Here is a 23,184-nt window from a genome sequence, read left to right on the forward strand (position 1 = left end):
CACCTGGCTGGGCTGATGAAAACGCCATGTAAGCTTTGGGCATATACCACAGCTTTTCCATTGCTGGATGTCCTGTGTGGGTTACTGGAGAGACTAGGAAGGTTTATCTCCAGTGTTTTCCAGTCTGTCCTCTAGGCTTTAGGAAAACAAATATATCTCTGGGACCTGTCTCTGTGAAATGTGGCTTGGATTACCTATAGGCTTGCAAAGTTTGTCTTGAATGGGTAATGGTCTGTATAAATAATTATTATGGTAGGGTGATGGGCAATGTGAGCATATGAGCCTTGTTTCTTTTAGAAAGACAACTGGAAAATGGGGCTATAAAACATGCAGGAATGAGGTAAACAGTTTGTTCTCTGCGGAAGAAAATCATACTTCCCTGATCTGTTGCAAGTCTTTCAGTACTTCAGTAAAATCATGGGTAATACTTAGCCAGCTTGTGTGATTTGCTTGGATGTTCAGAAAACCTCTGAAATTCCTCACAAAACACCATTAAGATAACTGTCCACCTGAAGACATATAGAGTCCTATATCAAAAACTGACTGAGGGTCCACAAACAAAGCGTAGGAGTGAATGAGGCATTTCAGTGTGAGGAGCAGAGGTATGAGATCCTTTGCTATTAATGACCTGGAAAAGATGACGCACAGTGAGGTACACAGAGTCTCTGAAAATCCTGGGGCTGTTCAGGTTTGTCAAGATGAAGCAACTCCAGAGTGACACCATGTGAAGCAAAGTGGTGTGAGGTGAGGAGAAAGTGAGTACTGAAAAGCGTGCAGATGGGTGTATTGGAAGGAATGATTTGTTCTGGGATGTGGCTGGCTTCTAAATTACTGTGGCTACTTGGGGCAGCAGCATTGGTTGCAGAGACGTTTTTCTTCCAAGTTGCCATCAGAGAAGTAAATCATGCTCAGCCACATGCAGAGTAGCATAAGGAGAGATGCTGAGAGCATCAGGATGCTGTTCTGGGAGTCAAGGTCATTTCCCTACCCAGGATATCGTATGAGGTTCTGGTCACCTTTCTGTAGGGTCAAAAGAGAGCAGACTATGTTGGGGGTGTATGATGAGAGAGGCAGAGCTGGGAGACATCTTGTGTAATGGGAAGGAGGGGACACTTAAAAGTGATGAGCTTAGTAGGTCTAGAAAAGCAAAGGCATTTATTGTTTGCCTTTTCTCACTATGCAAGGAGAACTGAAGGCTGTGGAGTTGCAGTGGGATTGTAGTCTTTCACTCAACGGCTGGAATTTATTGCTGCAAGATACCATTTACAACCTAAAAGTTTCTAGGATTCCCAAAAAGAGAAATGAGAGTCATTTCTCTTGCCAATGAGTCCATCCAGGCTAGCACTTCAGTGGTAAAAACAGAGGGGTAAAACCGTTCCTCCTCCAAAGTGTGTGACTTCCCTTTGGTGAGTCTCCTACCATCAGTTCTTCCCACCCCTCCCCTATAGCTTTGAGTCTCTCATTAATTCTACCAGGTGAATTATTTTGCTTGGCTCCTTGTTTGGTTCCAAACTGTGATCCCATGGCTTGGCTTTATTCTCCTGCTTTTCCGTTCCCCTTTTCCCCTCTTGGCAGCCCTGCTCCAGTACTGTGCCTGCAAATATCTCTTGCTTGTTGGCTTTTACAATTTGGCTGACCCCATTCAGTGCCTGTACACAGTTGGGCCTTTGCACGTCATGGTGTCCTTTGTCACTGTGCTTCAGCTGGTTTGCAGCAGTGCATCCGTACCAGCTGATCTGGGAGGGATTGGGTTGAACTGAGCTCTCTAGGACACCACAGTGAAGGGTTTGGTGGTGATTATCCAGCCAGCATTGTGCTGTGATGCTGATCAGTCTCTGCAGCCAGGTTGGAGATTGCCAGGATGTGCCTGTGAGCTAGAGGGAAGAGCCCTGCACCCTTGCTGCTAATGTCACCATCCAACACAGAGCTCAGAAGGGTAGGGCTGGTGGCAGGGGACATCTCTGGGACAAGAGGCTGAAACCTGAAGAGGGCAGTGGTGGTGGCTTCCTCATGCTTTGGGTGAGTGGCTGCTCTTTTGCCCAGCCCACCAGGACAGTGTGTCTGGGCTTGGGTAAGCAGCCTCTGAGCATAGCCCAGCAGTGATGCTGTGCCAGCCTTTCTGCATGGAACGTAACAGTAGGAAAGGATTTGGGGTGGTTGATGGGTGCTGGATCATAGATTGGCAGCCTGATTAGATGATTCCATCTGTTATCACTGCTTCCTTCTGCAGCTGATGGGGTTTTCTATCGCCTCTTCCACAAAGCAGTTGTGGTTCTGCTGTTGATTTGCTGTTTCTAGACCACCCCAGTGATGCTCAATTTGCATTTATCCATTGCTAGTGTGGTCATCTTCATGCTTCCCATGGAGCTGCTCTGTATGGGAGGAATGTCTCCCCATGTCCAAGCGGTGATGCTGCAGTGAAGCTGACGTGCCCCCAGCTGCAAGTCTCGTAGCAGTCTGGAGACGGCACTGAAATAAAAATATTTGACCGCCTAAATAGTAGAGCCTCAACCTCCTCCCTGCCCTCTGTGTGCTTGCATCTCAATGTATTCAAGTCAGAAGGAGGAAAGAAAACAAGCAGGAGATGTAACCAGCCCCTGATGGGTGCCCTGGGAGCTGGGGGCTGAGGCTCGTGGAAGGTGGTGATTCAGCCCAACAAAGCTGGTGGCATGCAGCCAGGCAAAGGAAAGTGTGGGATCATGACGCAGCAACTGTCCCGTAGTGCTTTGTTTCTATCATCCAGACGTGACCTCATGTCCCCACCACCCCACCCCTTTGTTCTTTCCTGTACCTAAATGTTCTCTCTGAGGGGCAGGGGCTGAGACACCGGGTCCTCAGGAAGAGGAGTAGTTGGTGAGAAGGAGGTGCACCTGAATGGTGTGAGTGTGGGGTAACAAGGAAGAGAGCTCTGGGCGTGGTGTGACCACAGCTGCTGAAGCACCTACGCTCTTCCAGCACTCTCCAAACTCAGCAGGCTTCTCCAGATGATCTTGTCCCTGGACACTGCTTCCCAGGGAAATCCTGTAGTGCAGAGGAGCCTGAGAGAGCAGGCAAAGTTGGCCCCTGACTCCAACAGGGCTACACTGTTGTGCAGCTGATGTGTGTCTAACCAGGCCTTTCTCTCCTTTTCCCAGGGAAGACGATGAAGCTGTAGAGATGCTTCCCTACGTGATTGCCACCCTGGGCTCGGCAGGGGCCACCTGCAAATCCTCCACATGCAGCAACAGCACCAAGGACTACTGCTACAGCGCCCGCATTCGCAGCACTGTGCTGCAGGGGCTGCCCTTCGGTGGGGTGCCCACCGTCCTAGCCCTTGACTTTATGTGCTTTCTCGTAAGTCTGCCTGCTATTCCTTCAGCACCTTCTCCCTCGTTTAGCTGTGAAGGGAGAACTATGGTCGGGTGGTTAGAGTTGAGGGCCCCAGATGCCATCCTGGACTTCACTGCTGGCTGATTTTATGGTGCTGATCATGCCCCTTAGCCACTACTGACTTGATGCCAGTACCACCACACTGAGACTATGGAAGGGTTTTGCAGATTTTCCTGACAACATGGGTGAGGTTAGGGCAGTCCTGTGTCCCAAAACTCCTGCTTGTGGTGCCAAGTCCCTGCATCTTTATCCACCCAAAGTCTTTGCTTGTTCCTCCTTGGGAACTGCAGGACCACAGATACTATAGCCATAATTTCACCTTCTTGGGACCAGGAGGCCTTTTGATCCTGTGGCTAACTTAGTTGCTGTGTGCTGCATCCTGGACCTCTGCCTCCCACAGCCATCCAAACAATCTGATCTTTAACAGCCCTGGGGAACTTGTGCTGTCCCATGGCCTCTGTGTGCCTTTAGCTGCCCTCCCTATTGCGCTGGCTTTGCACACAGAGGACAAGGACAGAGCTGGACAATGCTTCATCTCACAGCTCTTCCTTTGTTCTCTTCCAGGCACTGTTGTTTGTCTTCTCAATTTTGCGTAAGGTTGCTTGGGACTATGGACGCCTGGCCCTGGTGACTGATGCTGACAGGTAAGCCTAGGAGCAGACCGGGAAAACAAGGCATGAGTGGTACCCTTCTTTGCTGTGGGGAAGAAGGGATAAATCCCCTTGCGTGTGACAGAGGCAGCTGGGGAAGAGAGGCAAGCATGCCAGTTGCATCCTCTGAGCTCCAGGAACAGGAAAAATCCCCACTTACCAGCTTTTTTGTTACAGCATTCTTCTTCCAAAACAGGGAATGGTCCCTGCTGGCTCCAAATCGCTTATGGTCCCTACCACTGTAGGTGTGTAGGGGCCCTTACAGAGGAACAGCAAATGGAGGGAGGAGAGAGAGGAAAAGGGGTCATAGGGAAGGTGAAGGCTACCACAGTGAAGGTTTTGTTAAGCTTCTGAGGGTGTATTTGTGGCTCTGCTGGATGCAGTTCTTGTTAAGAACACTTGAAAGCTATAGGCTCTGTTTCTAGGTGCGGCACTGCTGTGCTAATGTGAGTTTAGCTGGCTGGTGAGTCGATCTGGGTATGGATCCTTCCTGCCCAGTGCATTTGTGGGCTACAGTGTCTGTCGGCAAAAGCCAGGCCCCATCTGGGATAGCAGCTCCACAGCAGAGTGAAATGCTATTCTTGTTTCCGCTGTCAGCAGCAGGAAGGACAATGATTATTTTCTACCAGTTCAGAACAACGAGCTCTCCTTGATAAAGCTAGAGAGGTTGTACAGCTAGTTCACCTCTCTCCAAGGGTGGTTTGCTGTGCCTGTGGTTCTTTGTCAAGTGCTGGAGGCAACGTGTGGCTTCTGAAGGCTGGCTGTGGTGGGTTCATCTTCCCCTTAATCAGCTCCACAAGCTCATTGTGCCCAAAGGCTTGGATGTGGCTGAGCGCTGGCCTCTTTGGTTCCTTTGGCAATACAGATTCCAGCAAGCTGCTCTTGAGCACTTTCCTGCACAGCAGTGGAAAGAGTTGTTTTCTTCCATCGTTGAACCAGGAACTCTTCTCATTTAGATAAGCTGTCCTGGGTAGTCTTAGATAAGCAGCTGTGTCCCAGTGGCTCCTCTGTCCCTCCCTCTGCCTGGCTGGGGAAATCAGCAATGCAGGGGCACTGGGGGAATGTGAGGAGAAGAGAACAGCCATTTGAGACCTCACTGGGGAGAGGGCAGCAGCTTCCTGGGGTGAAGCTCTCTGGGCCCAGGCGCTGGCCAGTGGCCACAGGGGCTGCACAGCTCTGACCTGCAGTGCAGTGCGAGAGCTGGCCCTTCTCAGAGGCAGTGCCCGAGCTCCCTGGGTGCAAGGGAGGGGAAGCAGTGCTTGTAGGCAGAGAGGTGCCAGCTGTTTGGTGAGGAAGAGCTGGTAAGCGCAGGGAGGGGGACAGCATGGCTGTGGTAAGGGCTGCAGATCACCAGGACTGGGTTCCCAGGGAAAAGTCCCTGCTGCTTGGCCTGGCTGCAGCCTGGGATGTGAGCGTTTTGGGAGGGTGGAATGCAAGCGTGTTGGTTGCCTGGGTGGGACAGAGAGGCATGGAAGGGGAGCTCAGATGGCAGCTGGGCAGGCCCGGCAGGCTGTCCTGCCTAGCCTTGTCCCTCAGGAGCTCCATGGGTGCCCACAGTGTGGATCCAGGCCAGCTTGCCTTGAGCTGGCAGCAAAGCCGTGGGGGCTCCGGGTTGTTGTGGCTTAGGGGGGCAGTGGGCTCTGGAAGGAGGTTCTTCTCCAGCCTGACCATCAGCAGGTTTCTCTTCCTCAGGACGTGTGGAGCTCTGTTGGGTGTGTAGCTCTCTGCGATGGAGGAGACCCAGCGCCTGCTCCTATGGTTGTAACCTCTCCTTTTCTGTTTCTGTGCCCCCAGGCGCCGACACTGGCAGACGGAGCGAGAGGAGCGGGAATAGTATGTTGTTTTTTCAGGGTCTTGTTTCATCTCTCCTTCTTGCTTGCACTCTTTTTCTCTTTTTCTTTTCCAGTTTTCTGTCTCACTTCTGAACTAATTTAAGTGGTTGGGAATTCAGGCTGGGATTTGTGCCTCTCGGTGGATTTATCCTCTTCTCTTTCCCTTCCCTTTGTGTCAGCCACTACCACAACTGAATGCGCACTGGTTTTCCCCTAGTAGCTCTTAAATGCCTCCTGAGGGCAGTAATGCCAAGGAGCTCCCAGGCCTGGCCAAGGCAAAGGGTGCTACATCACATACCCTGCTCTACCTGCCTGTGTCCAGCTCTCCTGCCTTACAACAGAGAAAATAAACCTGGTTGCCTGAGCCCACAGCATGCTCAGGTCACCCACGTGCAGAGGATGTCACCAGTTTGCAAGACTGCTCTTTTTCCTTTACCCCATGAGGCTGCTGGCACCAGGGCAAGTGTTGGCCCTTGTCCCTTGCCACCTGCCCCTGGCTGGCAGCACATCCAGCAAGGCAACACGCTTCTCCTTTGTCTCCAACTGCAGGAGCAAACTTTGTTCCTCAGCACTGCTGAGAGCATCCTCCAGCACCTTGGCCTGACGTTGCCCATTAAGCACTGCCATGGACCCTCTCTCCCTGCTCTTCACTCCTTGCTGCTTTTACGCCTAAGAAAAGAGCATCCCCTGGGTCTTGCTGACTGGCTGGGTGGTACATGCTGCGGAGGAGATGACCACCTGGTGGTGCAGAGCCTGCAATGGTCTCTCCAACCAGGAGACACATGTCTGAGGCCAGGGCAGCAAGCTGCAGCCTCACTTCTCATACTCCGTCACTTGCAAAGCTGGGGACTGCCACTGCTACTGCCTTGAAAAGGTACAGGAGTGCTCCTATTTTTGTGGTTGTTCTTGCCCCCAAAAGGAGCAGAGCCATTGGAGCTGTGAAAACAGAGGTGATGTTAGCTTAGGTATCTGGCATAGACGGGACCTCTCACTCATGCTTGAATGCTGCACTAGTGATTGGCCTTGCTTCAGGTGTGTCTGGCAACTTTTCACTGCTAACACTTTGTGGGGGAATTAAGGCAGACTTAGCAGAGCCATTGTGCTCTGAGACTTTTTAGGGTGGCCACTTCAGTTATCCTCACAAGTTCTTGTCCCTCCAGGGTGCTGCTTCTTCCTGCTCCCATTCTTCATCTGAGCTTGCTGGAGCCCTCTGCTGACGCACCTTCCCACCCATCTCACTCTGCCTAAAACCTGCTGCTTGAGTTGGGACAATGTTGATAGCCAGAAATTTCCAAAAGCCTGTGGAGCTAAGTGAGGAAACCTTGTCCTGGCTGTGCTCCTCCAAGGCTGGTGGCACCTTCCCATCCCAGTTTTTCTCTGTGCTGGAGCATGGTGGCAGGTGGTGGCGGGTTGAGGACATGTGTATGCCACCTGCTGCTCCCAGCCCTTGACTGTGCACCATCCGTCTTGGTGGGGGAAGGCATCCTCCTCAGACTTGTCCCTTTGCCTGAGAACCGGCATAGTGCCCTTGTCCTGTCCCTTGCCAGGGCTTCCAGTAGCCATCAGCACTCTTAAATGGTGACTCAATCTGCACCAGGAGCTCGCGCCAACCTACCTGCACCTCTGTGTATAAGGGTAGTGATCACAGAGCCCTGTGGGGCTTGCCACCCTCACAGTCCCCTCCTGCCTCCCACCACAGCAAGCCTTTTCCATGACATGCCTGGCCTTACTGCCCAGAGCGAGCAATTGCCTTGGGCTGAGGCTAGCCATGCCTTGAACCCCATCCTTCTCCTTCCCTGGTGGGGCTGGCACCAAACCTGGGGCAGCAGACAGGGTCTCATCTTAATCTTCTTGCTGTTTAGGGCAACCTTGCTTCCACCCACTTGCTTTGTTAGTGCTTTGCTTTAAAAAGCCTTCAGCTGGTTACAGGTACAGTTGGAGCTCCCTCTGTCAGCTTCTCATCTTCGGCAAGGTTTGGCTTCCTCTGTCTTCTCAGCACTACTGGTCATGTTGATGATCTTCTGTGCATCCTCTTGCATGAAGCTGTTAGGCTGATCCTCTCGTAACATGGCACTCTTCTTAGTAGTTCCCTCCGGTGCTGCTTCTGCTCTGCCCTCTGCTTTTCCAGTACCAAGAAGCCAGAAGTGCACCCTGTCATCATGTCTGGGCTCTCCTTGGGGCTGCAGACAGCAGAAATTCATCCTCACTCCTTGCACCCACCTGCACAGCCTCTGAGATTTCTAAAGGGCTGAAGGTCTGAGAGCTTGGTTGAAGCTAACTCTGTCTCTCCAGCTTAGCAGGGTGCTGCGCTGTGCAGTCGCAAGGCTGCTTACCGCTGTCTAATCTGCACTGCTGTAGCCCCATGACCTTCAGCTAATCTCCTTTCCCTTTCTCCATTACTCCCAGCTAGGGACTCACCAGGTGCTGCTTTGCTCTGAGGGAGGCCACATGTCCCGTACTCTTTCTTTCAGCAGGGTCTTTGCTTGTTCTCTTTCCTATAGTGTCATCCACCTTGTCTCTGGAACTTGTCTCTTAGCTGCTTTTTCTCTGGGTTCTTATCCATCTGATCCTTCTTGAGCCTGTGCTGGCTATAGGGAGACAATGTTTTCATCTGTTTTCTTCCTTTTCTTCTATCCTTCAGATCAGCCCTGTCTCTTCTTGTACCTCCGGGGTCCCGACCTGCTGTTGTCATCTTGCAAGTGCTGTTTAATTTAGGTCTCTGGACCATTTTCCCATTTCCTTTGCCAGCTGCCCTCCATCTCCATTTGTAGTGGGCATTGTTGTCTGCCTTGGATGCTTCAGCTGCAGGTTCTTCATCTAGGTCCCTGGCTGTGCTGAGTTAGAGTGGTCTGGAATATTCACCTCTCTTGCTTTCCTGTCTTTTAGCCTGCAGTTGTTCACTTCTAGCTGCCTGCCCTGCTCCTGCTGGAGGGATTTCCAGGCAGTTGCCCCAGCTGCAGCTGTGGAGCAGGTTGGGCTGAGCCTGGCTCTGGGCAGCACAGCCACTGGGGCTCAGCTGCCTTCCTCCTCCTGGGTTTCCCTGCATCCACAGCCAAGGCCATGGGGGCTGCCGGGCTCTGGGTGCCATCTGAGGAGGGAGTCTCTGCTTACTGCTACCTCTGCTCTCTGATCTCACCTCTCTCCATCTCACCTGGGGCGAACTGACCTGAATTAACCACTGATCTTCTGGGTGCTCTTGGTTCCCTGGCTGGGCTGCCTCCTTGCATCTTCTAACTTTCTCCCTCACCTCCCACTTGTCATTTTAGCGTAGCCTCCGCCCTGCACTCCGACAACCATGACCGCTACGAGCGCCTCACCTCCGTCTCCAGCTCTGTGGACTTTGACCAGAGGGACAACGTGAGTAACAGCAGGAGTCATACACCTTGCCTTTGAGTGGCCAGGAGCCCACAGCTTGTCTGAAGCAAAGGCTCTTCAGAAGAAACACTGTTTGCCCATCCCTGCACCTTAGGTCCCACACCTTGCAGTGTGCCAGTGTGGTATAGAACTCAAGGAGATATTTAAGCACATGTCTAGAAGCCATGTAATTATAAGTAGGCTATACACCTCTGTGACTTAATGGACATCTGTCCAACCTGTCATCTCTGCATTACAAACAATACTTGCCAGCTCCCCCTCACGCTGCTGTCTACCTCCACTGCTGTTTTCCTCTCTAAAGGGGAATCACAGTTCAGGAGGATAATGGGGTGTGATGATTGGGTAGTAAGGTGAAGCTCTCAGGAAATATTCCTCCCTGAGTTGTCCTTTGAGGAGCACTGGCTCAACCCAGCCTGCCTTCCCAGTTCCTGCAGAGCTCCTCTTAGCCAGGATGATGGCTAAAGTACCTGTATGGTGAATTTTTTGGGTGTTCCTAGGCTGTGGAGAACTTCCATGCTAGCCAGGAGCCTGTAGATCACCTGGGAGGTTGAGCTGACGGTTGGCAGGGAACAGCCACGTGGCAGAGTTCAGCCTGTGTTGTGCCCCATGGAGTAGCACTGTCATCTCCTTGGCACATCCATGGCTCTGCATGTTCTGTGTGTTCATGGGCTGTCTCCTCCCAGCCATGTCTGTGGAGGGGCAAGGACACCAGCCTGACACCTGAGCGTTTGAAAGAGAGAGCAAGGATGAGGAAACACAGCGTGATGGGAGACCCTTCTGTCTTGTTTCTGCACAGGGTTTCTGCTCCTGGCTGACAGCCATCTTCAGGATAAAGTAAGTGCCCCAGGACCTGCACAGGGGACCCATGTGGGAAGAAGAGCTAGTGCAGGGCAGTGGGATACCCAGCACAGTACAACTGTGTGAAGGCACTGCCCTTGCTGCAGCCCCTTCTCTGAAGAGCACAAGCAAAGTGTCCCCTGGAGAGGACAAAGAGAGGGACTAGATGAGGAGTCCAAAAGCCAGAACTAAGGTCACACAGCAGGTCTGTGACAGAGGAGAGCACCCAGCCTAGGTCTCCCCTGCCTCAGTCCCATCTCAGAAACACTGTCTGCTGCTCTGCAGAGATGCTTCTCTGCCTGGGACTCTTGCTAAGGGCACTGCTGTCCAAGGAATGGCTACGAATGGGGACTAGAGGATGCAGGGAGACACCCGCAATCTGATGGTGCTTATTACTAGTCTCCTAGGCATTCCTTGGCTTCAGAGCACTGTGGGATAGTGTCAGCCATCCTATATCTCAGCAGGGGAGGCAAGGTGCCCCAGAAGGATGTGAGGTGGGGTGTATGTGTGTCCAGCTGCCTGGGGGCGGGGGGGCGGGGATGAGGGTGCCCAGGGCAGGGCTATGGGCAGTGGGGCTGCAGTAAGCGTTGCAGGGCAGTTTTCTGCCCAGGCTGGTTCAAGGCTGGGTCCTGGGCTTCCTACCCCAGGGCCTGGCCACAGCTCTGTAGAGCAGAACCAGGGGTGCTGTGTGGCCTCAAACCAGGAGGGCAGCTGTGACCCTGCGCTTCTCTCCAGCACTTGAGGAAATATAGAAGGTTGTCTGATGGCCTTTCTCTTCCTGGCAGGGATGATGAGATCCGGGACAAGTGCGGGGGTGATGCAGTGCACTACCTGTCCTTCCAGAGGCACATCATTGGGCTGCTGGTGGCCGTGGGTGTGCTCTCCGTGGGCATTGTGTTGCCTGTCAACTTCTCAGGGGACCTGCTAGGTGAGAGCAGGGAGCTTCTGGCTGGGCTGGGGGAGCTGCTTTCAACACCATGTCCCAGGCCACTGGAGACCAGCGGAGGGCAGGACAGGACTAACACAGACAAATCCTGACGGCTGTCCCACTTCGAGCATGGTGCATCCAGAGGGTCATCCTGGGCAAGCTTGGGTTTTGGAGTGCTCTGTACCCGAGTGGTGCTCTGTGCCAGTCAGTGTAACTGAACGTGCTCATGTCTGCCTCTTTCTCCCTAGAAAACAATGCCTACAGCTTTGGGAGGACAACTATCGCTAACTTGAATTCTGGGTATGTGTGGGCAGGGGTGAGATGGTAATTGAGGGCCTCGGGGGTATTTTTAAAATATCCACTTGCTGCAGAGCCTCAGCTCCTTGGAAGTTGCATTTCTGCTCTCACTGTGAGGTTACTGTCCCTACTCCAGTTTCCAGGCTGAGCTGCTGCAAGTTGGTTGTAGGGCATGTGGGTGCCACACAGGTTATATTGCTCATGCCCCCATTGCCCTCAGGGCCTGAACAGCCATATGCAGACTTGTAGTGTCAACCTTGCCTTTACCTCTATGGTCTCCGTTGTCACAGGAATAACCTGCTGTGGCTGCACACATCTTTCGCCTTCCTGTACCTGCTACTGACCGTGTACAGCATGCGCCGGCACACCTCCAAGATGCGCTACAAAGAGGATGACTTGGTGAGCAGGATCTGGCCACTCTCCCGGACACATTTTCCCGTGCCCTTCCATCAAGCCAGGTGGCCTCAGAGCCAGTGCTGAGCACCCCGCTTCCCACAGCAATTTGGGGCTGTATTGTTTTGGCTGTTCTTTTATTCCACCTGGGCAAAGGCAGGTCTCCAGAGCAGCAGCCCTGGGTGCATGTGGGGAAGCAGGAGAGGCCTGCACTGTGTGAACATGTCAGGGGGACCCCATACCTTCCTCAGGGGTTGCTCCAGCTGCTTTTGCTTTCTTCATTTCTTAAGGGTACCCCCTGTTTCTGTTGAGACACTGGAGTGTAAGCCCCTAGCCTGTCAATCTGCAGTGCACCAGGATGCCGGCAGCTAGTGGAAGCAGAGGAGAAGGGCAGCCCTGGGTGCTAGAAGTCATGGTGTTTCCCACTACTGACACAGGCGTTGGGGGCGGTGTTGCTGCAGTCTGGTCTTTCACCTGCCATCTCCTTTTTTTATTTCCTTCCTTCCAGGTTAAGCGAACTCTCTTCATCAATGGGATCTCAAAGTATGCGGAGCCAGAGAAAATCAAGAAGCATTTTGAGTGAGCCTCACTGTATCCCTAATTAAAAACATCCCTGTTACAGGGCAGACTTTAATTGGGGTAGTGCTAGTGTTACCTGGAATGGCAATAATACATTGAGAGCAGAAAGCTAGTTAAAATCCCTGAATGTGTTTATTTTGGACATCTTGCTGTTATTTTTCTGCACCAACTTTTATCTGAGAGTGTGGTGTCTTTGGTTTTGTGCCTTGGAATGTGGCTCATCTACCTCTTTCAGAGCCATAGGGGGCCAGCCTGTTAAATAGTGGACAGGGCATGTCTTGAGATGTAGTCAAACTCAGACATGAGATGCAGGCAGGAGGCGCTCAAGCAGTGACTATGGGATGTTGTGCTGCTGCGTTTGCCCTGATCGCAGTGCTTGTAGAGAAGTAGATTTTTCTTTTTAACAAAAACATTGAATTCCTCTTCCATCAGGACTTCAATGAACACACTGTCAGGGCCGTGTTCAGAGGCGCCATGGGGAGAGGAGAAATGCTTTGTACCCTTTGTGAACCCTTCTGCCTATTTCTGACCCCAAGTCCTGTGATCCATGAAGGCAGAGAGGGGGTGTGGGCTCAGAGGGGTGCCGTGCTACCACAAGGCAAAAGTCCAAAGAGGCTCCTCATGCCAGAGCCCAGAGGATATGACCTTTGCCTCATATGCGGTTTCCACTATAAGGGACAGAGCCTGCAGGCTCCCCTGCTGCCCCCAGCAAGCTCTTGCTGTGCATCATGACACTTAGCCCAGGGCAGGAAAGAAGTCCTGGGTGCATGGGTTTGCTTGAGGGTACAGCCTTTGGTGCTGGGTGTAATGAGCTGGTGGTTCCTGTCCTCAGGGAGGCCTATGCCAACTGCACTGTTCTGGAGGCCCGTCCCTGCTATGATGTGGCCCGGCTGATGTTCCTCGATGCGGAGAGGTAAGCCCTGGTTTGGCAGAGAGAAGACAGAAGGAGCTGATGCCATGGTGCCCACCTCGAGTCTGGTGCCACAGGAGCATTTCTGAGCCACTCTCTTTCTTTCTTTCTTCCCTTCCACCTCTTCCGCTCTCCCATTTCAGGAAGAAAGCTGAGCGTGGGCGAATCTACTTCACCAACCTGCAGAGCAAGGAGAACACCCCATCCATGATTAACCCCAAGCCCTGTGGCCACCTGTGCTGCTGTGTCATCAGGGGCTGTGAGGAGGTGGGGAAAGAGCTGAAGGTGTTGGGTGGCAGGGCATATGGGTGCTTGAGTCCCCAGGTCTCCGCTCTGACCCCTGTCCCCCTGCCCAGGTGGAGGCCATTGAGTACTATACCAAGCTGGAGGAGAAACTCAAAGATGACTACAAGCGGGAGAAGGAGAAGGTGAATGAAAAGCCTCTGGGGATGGCCTTTGTCACCTTCCACAATGAAACCATCACAGCCATGTGAGTGAAAAGGATCCTGTTCTCCCCAAGAGGGTGACCTGTCCCAGCTCTTGCCTTAAATAAGAGGAATGCCAGCACTAAAGCATCCCACTCACCTTGTCCCTGCCAGCCCTCTGTGTCAGTGTCTCCCTCTTTCTCTTCTCCAGAATCCTCAAAGACTTCAATGCTTGTAAGTGCCAGGGCTGTGCATGCCGTGGGGAGCCCAGGGCCTCCTCCTGCAGCGAGTCCCTTCATGTCTCCAACTGGACCGTCAGCTACGCCCCTGACCCACAGAACATCTACTGGTGAGCAGCTCTGTGGGGCTCAGCAGGCCCTGCTGATGGAAAGGGGTGCACCCTCCCCGTCTTCCTTCTCATCTGCTCCTCTGGTAACTGAGTTGCTTCTGCTGAAGCCCAGCCTGGCTGAGCCAGAGGTCTGATCTGACTTGGAGGGGCAGAGCCTTGAGCTGGTACCCCAAGTGCTGTTTGTGCAGGCTGGGCCATGGTGTGTATGTGAGACCCCGGACCGGCCCTTCTCCCCCATGCAGCCCTCCTGATGCTTGCCTTCCCCTTTCCCAGGGAGCACCTCTCTATCCGGGGCTTCATCTGGTGGATCCGCTGCCTCGTGATCAATGTGGTCCTCTTCATCCTCCTCTTCTTCCTCACCACCCCTGCAATCATCATCACCACTATGGACAAGTTCAATGTCACCAAGCCTGTGGAGTACCTCAATGTAAGGCCTTGGGAGACGGGTGCAGGATAGGTAGCACGGGAACCACCCCAAGGCACAACAGTCCCTGCAAAGGAGGGGGTAGGGAAAGAGACTGTCAGCATTTCCCAGGTCCTGTCAGCCTGACCATGAGGAGGTGCTGAGCCTGGCCAGGGTGCAGTGGCAGCCATGATGCTGGGGACCTGGTGACAGCAAAGGCAGCTGAACCTGTGGCTGGTGCAAGAGCTGCCGTACCCTGTAACACACTCTCTGCCTCGTTGCAGAACCCCATCATCACCCAGTTCTTCCCCACCCTGCTGCTGTGGTGCTTCTCTGCCCTGCTGCCCACCATCGTATATTACTCTGCCTTCTTCGAAGCGCACTGGACCAGGTAAGGACAGCCAGTGCCTGTTCTTAGTCACGCCAGCATGCTGTCTGGCCACTAGACACTTCTCCAGCTCCTGGCTGGATCCTTCTGCTTGAACTTCTGTCTCCCACTCTAAGCATGATGTGATGTTGCACCTCTTGGACACCTGGGGTCTGCTGTGGACAGCTGTTTTGCCAGTCCTTAGCTGTTGTTGTGCAGTGTGGTTGTCTAAGCAGAGCTTGATATAGGTCTGCAAGAAGAAGAAAGCTGGGAGGAGCTGGAGCTGGTCACTGTGAGAAGTGCTAGTAGTGAGGGAAGCCTTGCCTCAGGTGAGCAGGCAGGGTGGTGTGCCTGTACCCATGCAAGTCATGGCTTTTCCAAGGGAAAATCACCTTTGTTGCCGTGGCTTCTGGCCATAGGGAAGACATTTAAAGTGCATAGCACTAGAAATGTGCTGCTTGTGAGGCACATCCCCCACAGAATAATGATGTAAGGTTTGTTTTCTGCTCTACGTTGCAAAGACTGGTGGGGAGGATGTCACCAGCTCTGAGAATTGCAGGTCAAGAGAGGCAACTGCAGAGTCTCTGCTAAAGATGTGAGGGGTGGGAGGGCCTATGAGACAAGGGGAGAGGATCTGGGACTTGAGAACTAGACCTCAGGCACACCAAAGGGAAAGGACACATTCGTGTACCAATAGTGGACAGGGTGGGATTCCAATTAGATACTGGGAAGTGCTCTCTGAGAAGGCAATGGGCACACTGTTCCTGGGGCTGGTGGGGCAAGAGTGAAAGGTTAACAGCGTTATCTCTGCCCACAGGTCTGGAGAGAACAGGACAACCATGCACAAGTGTTACACCTTTCTCATCTTCATGGTCCTGCTGCTGCCATCGCTGGGCCTGAGCAGGTAGGGGCGGTGGAAGGGGAAAGCAAGTGCAGAGGCCTGGAAAATGGGGAGGGTTGAGATGCACCCTGGTTGTTCTCCTACATTACATCCTTTCCCCACTGCACAAGTGCCCTGGCCACCATCCCTTTGGGAACATGGCATTTAGTTCTGCTTGAGGGGGCAGGCCAGACCATGCCTGTCTGGGTCTATAGGAGCTTATAGAATCAATCTGCAGACACATTGACGTGTGCCATGGTGATACGTATAATGCAGCAAAAATTGGCACAATTGATAGACACATATGAAAAGTCTGGTCGAGGTCTGCTGGTGAAGGAGGCACTTTCCGCCTCTGTGTTCGGTACGCACTCTGAATTTTGCATAAAACTTGTGAATTCCCTGTTTGAGCCAGAACTGAGTCAGTTGCACTGCTTGGCTGGCTGGGCTAGTTATGTGTAAACTGCAGCAATGCTCAGCTATTTGGATGTGAGCCCCAAATCTTCCTGCAGGGGTTATAGAAATGCCTGGTGGCAAACAGAGGTGCCAGCCATCAGCATGGGCTTCCAGCACTGAACACTGGCTGAGTAGGGAAGCAGTGTGAGAAAGGAAAAACAAGGGCTGGGGTAGGGGGTTCTCACTGTGGTAGGGAGTTACTTACACATTGTAGGGTGGAGGATCTATACCTCCCTAAATTCAGGGTTTGGGATACAACCCCTCAGTGGTGAAGTCAGGCAGCTCCTGAGCATAGACAAACCCTCTGATAGAGGCAGAAGAATAGTCGTCCATCTAAGTGGGGGTGACTGCAGCAACATTTCCCAGCCAGATTAAAAATGCCTGGTTGCATATAACATACAGCCCAAGTTGGGGAACGCTTTTGGAAGGTTTGCTTTTTGACCAGATACCATTAAACACACCACATTTCCTTGGACTCGGTCCCCTTGCTGTTGCCTTTGGAGCTCTGTCCACCAGTACCTGAAGTGCCAGAGGATTGGATGATTTCATATAAAAAAATCAGAATTGAGGAAAATGGGAGTTTCTCCTAAGGGTTTGGGGTTGGTTGTTTTTTTTTTTTTGGTTTGAGGGTTTTTTGGGGGATTTGTTTGTTCTTTTTGTTTCGTTTTAGTCTGTGTCGGAGGGTACCTTGTACCTGAGCTGTTTCTTCAGTAGAGTCAGTCACCTGTTCCTTGCATGGACGTTGTGCCCAAACAGAAAGAAGAGGAAAATACTTCACTGATAGTAAAGGGAAAAGGGATAAGAACACACATGAGAGTGGGAAGCTTTCCATCCCTTTTTGGGTGCTGCACTCATTTTCCCAGTGTCTGATTTACGTAATTGCTGGTGACACATCCCAAGAGGGAACAAAACAGCCTCTGGTCAGAGCTGTGGATCCACCTAGAACAGCTTCCACATAGTTGCATGTGCATGTCTGTGTATCGCTGCTTCTGACTGTTCCTCTTTTCTTCTTACCTCCTCCCTCACAGCTTGGATGTGTTTTTCCGCTGGTTATTTGACAAAAAATTCCTCGCCGAAGCTGCCGTGCGGTTTGAGTAAGTGGAGTTGGGCAGAAGGCCCTTCTTTGCGACAGGGGGTGGTTCGTGTTGGCATCCAAAGGTTCTGGGGTCTCCCAGCTGCTGCCCTGCAAGGAGGGAGCAGCCCCTGCAGTCTGCTCTCCCCGTGCCTCCCCAGGTGCGTGTTCCTGCCAGACAACGGGGCCTTCTTCGTCAACTACGTCATCGCCTCTGCCTTCATCGGGAACGCCATGGACCTGCTGCGCATCCCCGGCTTGCTCATGTACATGATTCGCCTCTGCCTGGCCCGCTCGGCTGCTGAGCGGAGGAACGTCAAACGCGTACGTAGCGGGGCTGAGGGCTGGCTTGTGGCCTCCGTGGGCAACGAGAGTGCTGTGGTGAGGTCCCGATGCCGTGTGTGTGGCGGGGTGTGCTGCTCACCCCTGCTCAGCTCTCAGGGCCATGTTGACAGCTCCCTGTTCCTTCTTGCAGCACCAGGCCTATGAGTTCCAGTTTGGGGCTGCTTACGCCTGGATGATGTGTGTCTTCACTGTGGTCATGACATACAGCATCACCTGCCCCATCATCGTCCCTTTTGGTAAGTGATACCCCTCCACCTCCCTGTGTCAGAGACTGGAGAGAGCTCAAGGCAAAGAGGCAAGAAGTGTGGTTTGGGGAAGATACCCCCTGTCAGTCAGAGGCACTGGGAAAGACGCTGATTCCCCACTGTGCTGGCATCCCTCCTTTTCTCCCAGGGCTCATGTACATGCTGCTTAAGCACCTGGTGGACCGATACAACCTGTATTATGCTTACCTGCCTGCCAAGCTGGACAAGAAGATCCATTCAGGGGCTGTGAACCAGGTGGTGGCGGCCCCCATCCTCTGCCTCTTCTGGCTTCTCTTCTTCTCCACCATGCGCACAGGTGAGCTCCGGGCTGGGCTGCCAGTCCCTGTCTCCTGCAGAGTCGCTTCCCTGGCCAGGCTGTGGTCCTGGCAGCACAGTCAGGGTCCCTCTGACACACCACCACCTTGGTTTTCCTTTGCCCCAGGGTTCCTGGCCCCCACTTCCATGTTCACCTTTGTGGTCCTTGTGATCACCATTGTGATCTGCCTGTGTCACGTCTGCTTCGGGCACTTCAAATACCTCAGCGCTCACAACTACAAGGTGAGGGGGAGTGGTGGGTTGTGGGTACGGGACCCTTCTCCTTGGCTGCACAGCTCAGCCACAAAACAGCAGGGGCTCTGGGGGAGGTCCCAGCCTGCTCCCTGGCAGAGCTTCTTAACCCTGGCTTCAGGGAAAAGACAGTCCCAAGGCTGTCCAAGCTGCCTGGATACTGCTTCTGTGGTGGGACAGCAAGTGTGTTCCCCCCAGCAGCCTCTCAGTTTCTCTTTTCCTCTCCAGATTGACCACACGGAGGTGGACACCATAGAAAACAGGCAGAACGGAAGATCTGCCACCAGTCTGCCAGCTCCCAAATCAGCTGTGAGTCCCTGTCCCAAACTCCATGCCCTGATGTGCTCCTTACCCAGGTTTGGGAAGGGCGAGGGTAGTCCCTGTCTGAGTATCTCTCTCCTCACCCCTCTGAGGCAGCACCTGGAGTCTCCCAGTGAGGGTGGGAGGCGAGTGTTGGGCACTGTGCCCCTCACCTGAGCTGGATGATGAGGTGTAACCCCCACACACACAGATGCACAACCCTTTCCTGCTGCTCCTCAGACATTGTGCATTTACTCTCTGCCCCGCTCTCGGCTGGGACAGTGAAACCACCTGGGTCAGTCTTCCTTCTCATTCTGCATCTTTGCACGCTTGCCTGTCAGAAGCAGTTGTCACCCACCCGGCTGGTCCTATTGCCAACACACAGGGTTCTCTGTGAGCTTTGCCTTGAAGGCCATGGAAGTGCTCTGAGGGCTCTCCCCTCCGCTGCCCAACTCTGAGATGCCAGAGTTAATTATCTGAACTTCTCCTTGGTTCACTGGTTCGTTCTAGCTGCTTCCTTCCACCATGAGATTTTTCTAGTTGGAGTATGTGCAGAGCTGTTCAGGGGGTGCATGGAGATTTGGGGTAAAGCAGAGCCTCCTGCTTCTTCAGGAGTGCAGGGCTGGAGGGTGCACATGGAATCCAGGCTCCTTCCCAGTCTCCACATCCCTAAGGATGGTGACATGTCTCCAAAAGGAGATTCCCTATAGGAGGCAAGTACAGCCTCCCAGTCCACATGGGCTCCAGAGAGCTGAAAAGCCATGTGGTGTCCCTGGCCTCGCTTCTGGAGGTGCTGCCTGTCCCAGGATGCTGGGATTTGGCACGTGCACTGCTGCAGGGCCAGGCCAGCCTTGCTTTTACCCTCTCTCTTGGTACATCCCATGGAGTCTGGACACTCCCTTGCCCTCCCAGCGTATCCCCATGCTCACTCTTTCTCACGGCGCTTTGCGGGTTGTGCTCTGCTGCCACAAGAAGCCCCCCAGGCTCACGTGTGTTTCTGCTCTCCCCTCGCCCACCCCTGCAGAAGTACATCGCCCAAGTGCTGCAGGACTCGTCGCCGGAGGGCGAAGCAACAGAGTCGGAGGAGCAGGGGTCGCAGGATGAGGAGCTCATCAACGCGGATGGCATGAATGACACGGATTTCCAATCGTGTGAGGACAGCCTGATAGAGAACGAGATCCACCAGTAGGGACCTCGGAGGGAGGGAGGGAAGGGAAAAGAGGCCCAGGAGTGGGGCAGGCTGTGCGCATGGAGAATTTGGGAAGAGGCACTGAGGGTGCTGGCCGCTGTCCTTTCCCACTCATGCCCCATGGCTGCTGCCTTCAGCAAGCTCTCTGTTCCCCTGCCCCTCCAGCCCTGTACCAGCGCAGCAGCTCAGCGGGCCTGCTCATTACTAGCTACCTTCTTCAAGGTGTCCCTGGACCCCAAAACCCCAGGGGCTCGGGCGGAGGGGGACTGTGATCCCTGCAGTGCTGCTCTGGACCCGCAGGGAGGGAGAAGGCTGGGTGCTTTGTGGGGAGGGGCACAAGCGAAATCTTTGAGGGCCCCTTCTCCTCCCCATCCTCCTGGCAAGAAACACTAATAATTTATTAGATTTGCAAGAAGGTGACAAACAAAAAGCTTTAGTTGATGTATTGGAAGTGCCCCTTAGGTAGGGGGGTGGCTTTTGTTGCACCTTCTCCCCATGCCCCTGTGTGTCCTTTCTCAACCTCTTGCAGCATCCCATTGGTGGGACATGCCAGGAGCAGGCCCAGGCACAGGGGTTGGTGACAGAGATCTCCCCCAGGTGACAGCCTGGTCCTGCGGTCGGGGTGACATCACCCCAGGGAAGGGTTGGTGTGAACTGGGCCGCCCCTCGCAGGGTGAGGGTCGCTGAGGGCATTTCTGGTGTGCAGGAGGAGGCGCAGGCAGCCTCTGCCCCGGGTCCTGTCCCCTCCTCCCTCAGGGGCAGAGGTGGGGGATTGCAGCATCATTTTAAGCGGCATTTTTTTGCACATATTTCTCCCTTTTCAAACAAATCAACGTGACCGCTGTGTGGTACTGCGGCCCCCTTTGCTGCCCCGTGTCTGCACAGCAGAGTCAGGCCTGGGAATGGGGGGGCTGTGCTGGAGGTCTCCTGGGTGCTAAGAAGAGGGGAGAAAGGGTCCTGGACTGCAAGCCCTGGGCACCCTGTGGGGTCATCACTGCCTGGTTGTGACAGGACCCCATGGGCTGCCTTCCCTGAGCTGCTGTGGGATCTTCCCCCAGCTGAGGTGGTTGGAGAGGGAGGGAGCCCTGGAAGAGCAGCCCCTGGGAGCCCTCTGCAAGCAAGACCACCACCTTCAGAAGCACAAAAGCCTTGTGGGGCTGTGCTGGCTTTCATCACCCACCCTGTCTGGGTGGAGGCTCCCCTGGCATTGCCCAGCCCGAGAAAGGGGGGCTGTTCCTCCCCTGCTTCTGCCCTTGCCCCCTCCCTGGTGATAGCTGTGTCTCAGAGGCAGGCAGGGGACAGGATGGATGGGAGAGGTGAACTGGAGCCCCTAGGACCTGCAAGGAGGTCTGACCCTGTTTAAAAGGCTCTTTGTGAGGAGGTTTCTGGTCAGGATCAGTTTCCCTCAATTGCTTCCCCCTTCTCCTTGTGTAAAATATAAAGGAAAATGATATATCTCCCTGCTATTGAGCTATATTTATTTCCCTCAACCCCCTGCCACCATCCTGTTTGGTGCTCATTGCAGACACTACCACCCATCCCTTTGCCTGTCATCTGCAGGCAATGCTCTGGCTCCCTGGGGCCAAGCTCAGTGCCCTCCAGGGTCTGCTGGGGCTGGGTGGAAGGGAACAGTCATTTCCCTGTTCAATCACCTGTGCTGGCCCTGGAGCTCCAAGCAAAGCATCAGCCCTGCCCAGCTCTGCTGTGGGGAAGGGGGGTCACATCCCATGGCTTTTCTCCCCCTCACCTCCCAGTAGAAGAGGGGAGCTGGACCCACAGAGCCAAGTGGGGGCTGCTCTGGGGAGGATATAGCTGACTTTCCTGTACACCTCTCTATAGGAATCCCAGGCCTGGAGGAAAGGGGGGATGGAGCGGAAGAGATATGGGTCTTTGATGCATGGGAAGGGCAGGCCACCCCACCTCCCAGGGCTCTGCTGGGGCTGGAGCACATGCGGGTGCAGACGGGCATGGTGAGTGTCACCCATCCCCTCCAGGGATGGGCTGGAGATGAAATGAGCATGTGAGCTGGGAGCTCCTGATCTGCTCCCAGCCTGGGGCAGGGAGGATGTTGATCCTGCTTCTCTTCCACCCACCTACCACCTTTGCCTCCAGTCCAGCAGGCAGGCTGGGATGCTCCAGTCTCTGTAGGTACGGCTGTGGCCTGGGGCTGCCTCTGTGGCTGGGGGGGCTTTGCCTGTGGGGAGCGGTGTGTTCCGAGTGGCACTGTCTGTGTAGAGATGTGTATTATACCCTGTATATATTTGTGTACAAAAGAAAAAAGGGAAAAAAAATGAGCTATTGTTCTTGCAGTCTTTTCTTTGTGGAGCGGGTTGGGGGCTGGGACCTGGGAGGAGAGGACCCCAGCTGCGGCAGGGATGCAGGAGCATGCGTGGTGCAAAAGGAGGAGTGGGGGGTTTGTGCACTCCCTCCGTGCAAGCACAAGCCCTGCCTGGCTGCCAGGAGCCCAGCTGCTGCTCGTGGGCTCTCCCAGCCCAAGCAGGCTCTCCATCCATCTTGCAGAGGCGTCAAAGGTTTGCTGATAAAAGCAGGTCGATGAGGAGCTGCATGCCAGTGGGGCTGGAATGCTTTGGGAATGGTGTGGGAGGGGAGTAGCCTCAGTGACAGATGTCAGTCCAGCCTTATGGTCCCAATAGCAATGTATGTTGCCATCTGCATTCAGGAGCCCGTCTCCTTGCCTGGCTTGGGTGGGCAGCTATAGCCTTTGGGAAAGGGTGAGGGGTGCCAGGGCCCTGGAGCTCAGCTTGGCTGGGAGTGCCTTCTGGCCATGCAAAGCTGCTTGTAGCTCAGCCATCTCCAAAGCACAGGGGCAGGCAGCAAGCAGCTGGCCCTCAGGACTGCTCCCTGCTGCTCTCCATGCTGCCTGGGGCTGGGGTGGTTCCCAAGCAGCTGCTGCGTGTTCACTAATTTGTGTACAGTGGCCGTTGCTTGGAGCATGGCACAACGGAGAGGCAAGGTGTGGAGCAGGCCTCTGAGAGACAGATGAGCGACCCCAGCTCTGTTCCCACCTCTCTGCGTTCAGGTTCTGTGGCTCCATGTGCCAGCAGCACAGTGTAAGTGAAGGGACAAAGAACTCTGCTTCCCCTGGCAGCCTGCAGCCAAAGGACTGGGGAGAGGCAATGCCTGGGCACAAAGAGAGCCAAAGACCAAAAGAAGAATGGTGCTTACTGCCAAGTCTCTGCAGGCATCTCTCCAAAGGGAAGCTTAGGGGAAGAGAAAAAGGAAATTTCACAGGTAATGGTGCAGGTGCTTGATGGAAGCTGCTCCCAAGCACAAGGGGCAGGACACAGGACAGTCTGCATGCTGGATTACACAGGAGCTCTCTCCTACCCCAGGACAGTCAGCTGTGAAAGCAGCTTTAAAGGCCACAGAGGGGTAAAGAGGCAAAACCTGAGCAGGAG

At 53.9% G+C, this 23,184-nt stretch overlaps 1 protein-coding gene across 3 annotated transcripts in view; it reads left to right on the forward strand.

The window, feature by feature from the left end:
- Positions 1-22,040, forward strand: part of TMEM63B (transmembrane protein 63B) — a 47,462-nt gene extending 25,422 nt beyond the window's left edge. The window contains exons 2-24 of one of the 3 annotated variants that reach the window (XM_080340972.1): positions 3,135-3,333; positions 3,934-4,013; positions 5,814-5,852; positions 9,118-9,208; positions 10,023-10,060; positions 10,849-10,991; positions 11,240-11,291; positions 11,579-11,687; positions 12,190-12,224; positions 13,093-13,173; positions 13,314-13,437; positions 13,527-13,660; positions 13,807-13,944; positions 14,218-14,371; positions 14,632-14,738; positions 15,532-15,618; positions 17,076-17,141; positions 17,281-17,443; positions 17,595-17,700; positions 17,858-18,025; positions 18,152-18,267; positions 18,505-18,585; positions 19,601-22,040. In XM_080340972.1, coding sequence (XP_080197098.1) covers positions 3,157-3,333; positions 3,934-4,013; positions 5,814-5,852; positions 9,118-9,208; positions 10,023-10,060; positions 10,849-10,991; positions 11,240-11,291; positions 11,579-11,687; positions 12,190-12,224; positions 13,093-13,173; positions 13,314-13,437; positions 13,527-13,660; positions 13,807-13,944; positions 14,218-14,371; positions 14,632-14,738; positions 15,532-15,618; positions 17,076-17,141; positions 17,281-17,443; positions 17,595-17,700; positions 17,858-18,025; positions 18,152-18,267; positions 18,505-18,585; positions 19,601-19,765 — 2,454 coding nt within the window. In that variant the 5' untranslated portion in view covers positions 3,135-3,156 and the 3' untranslated portion in view covers positions 19,766-22,040. Of the gene's footprint in view, positions 1-3,134; positions 3,334-3,933; positions 4,014-5,813; positions 5,853-9,117; positions 9,209-10,022; positions 10,061-10,848; positions 10,992-11,239; positions 11,292-11,578; positions 11,688-12,189; positions 12,261-13,092; positions 13,174-13,313; positions 13,438-13,526; positions 13,661-13,806; positions 13,945-14,217; positions 14,372-14,631; positions 14,739-15,531; positions 15,619-17,075; positions 17,142-17,280; positions 17,444-17,594; positions 17,701-17,857; positions 18,026-18,151; positions 18,268-18,504; positions 18,586-19,600 lie in introns of all 3 variants that reach the window. The other 2 variants (XM_080340971.1, XM_080340973.1) reach the window with 2 other exon arrangements.
- The last annotated feature ends 1,144 nt before the right edge of the window (positions 22,041-23,184 follow it).

The sequence above is a fragment of the Nesoenas mayeri genome (assembly GCF_963082525.1).
Source record: "Nesoenas mayeri genome assembly, chromosome: 3".
NCBI classification, from domain to species: domain Eukaryota; kingdom Metazoa; phylum Chordata; class Aves; order Columbiformes; family Columbidae; genus Nesoenas; species Nesoenas mayeri.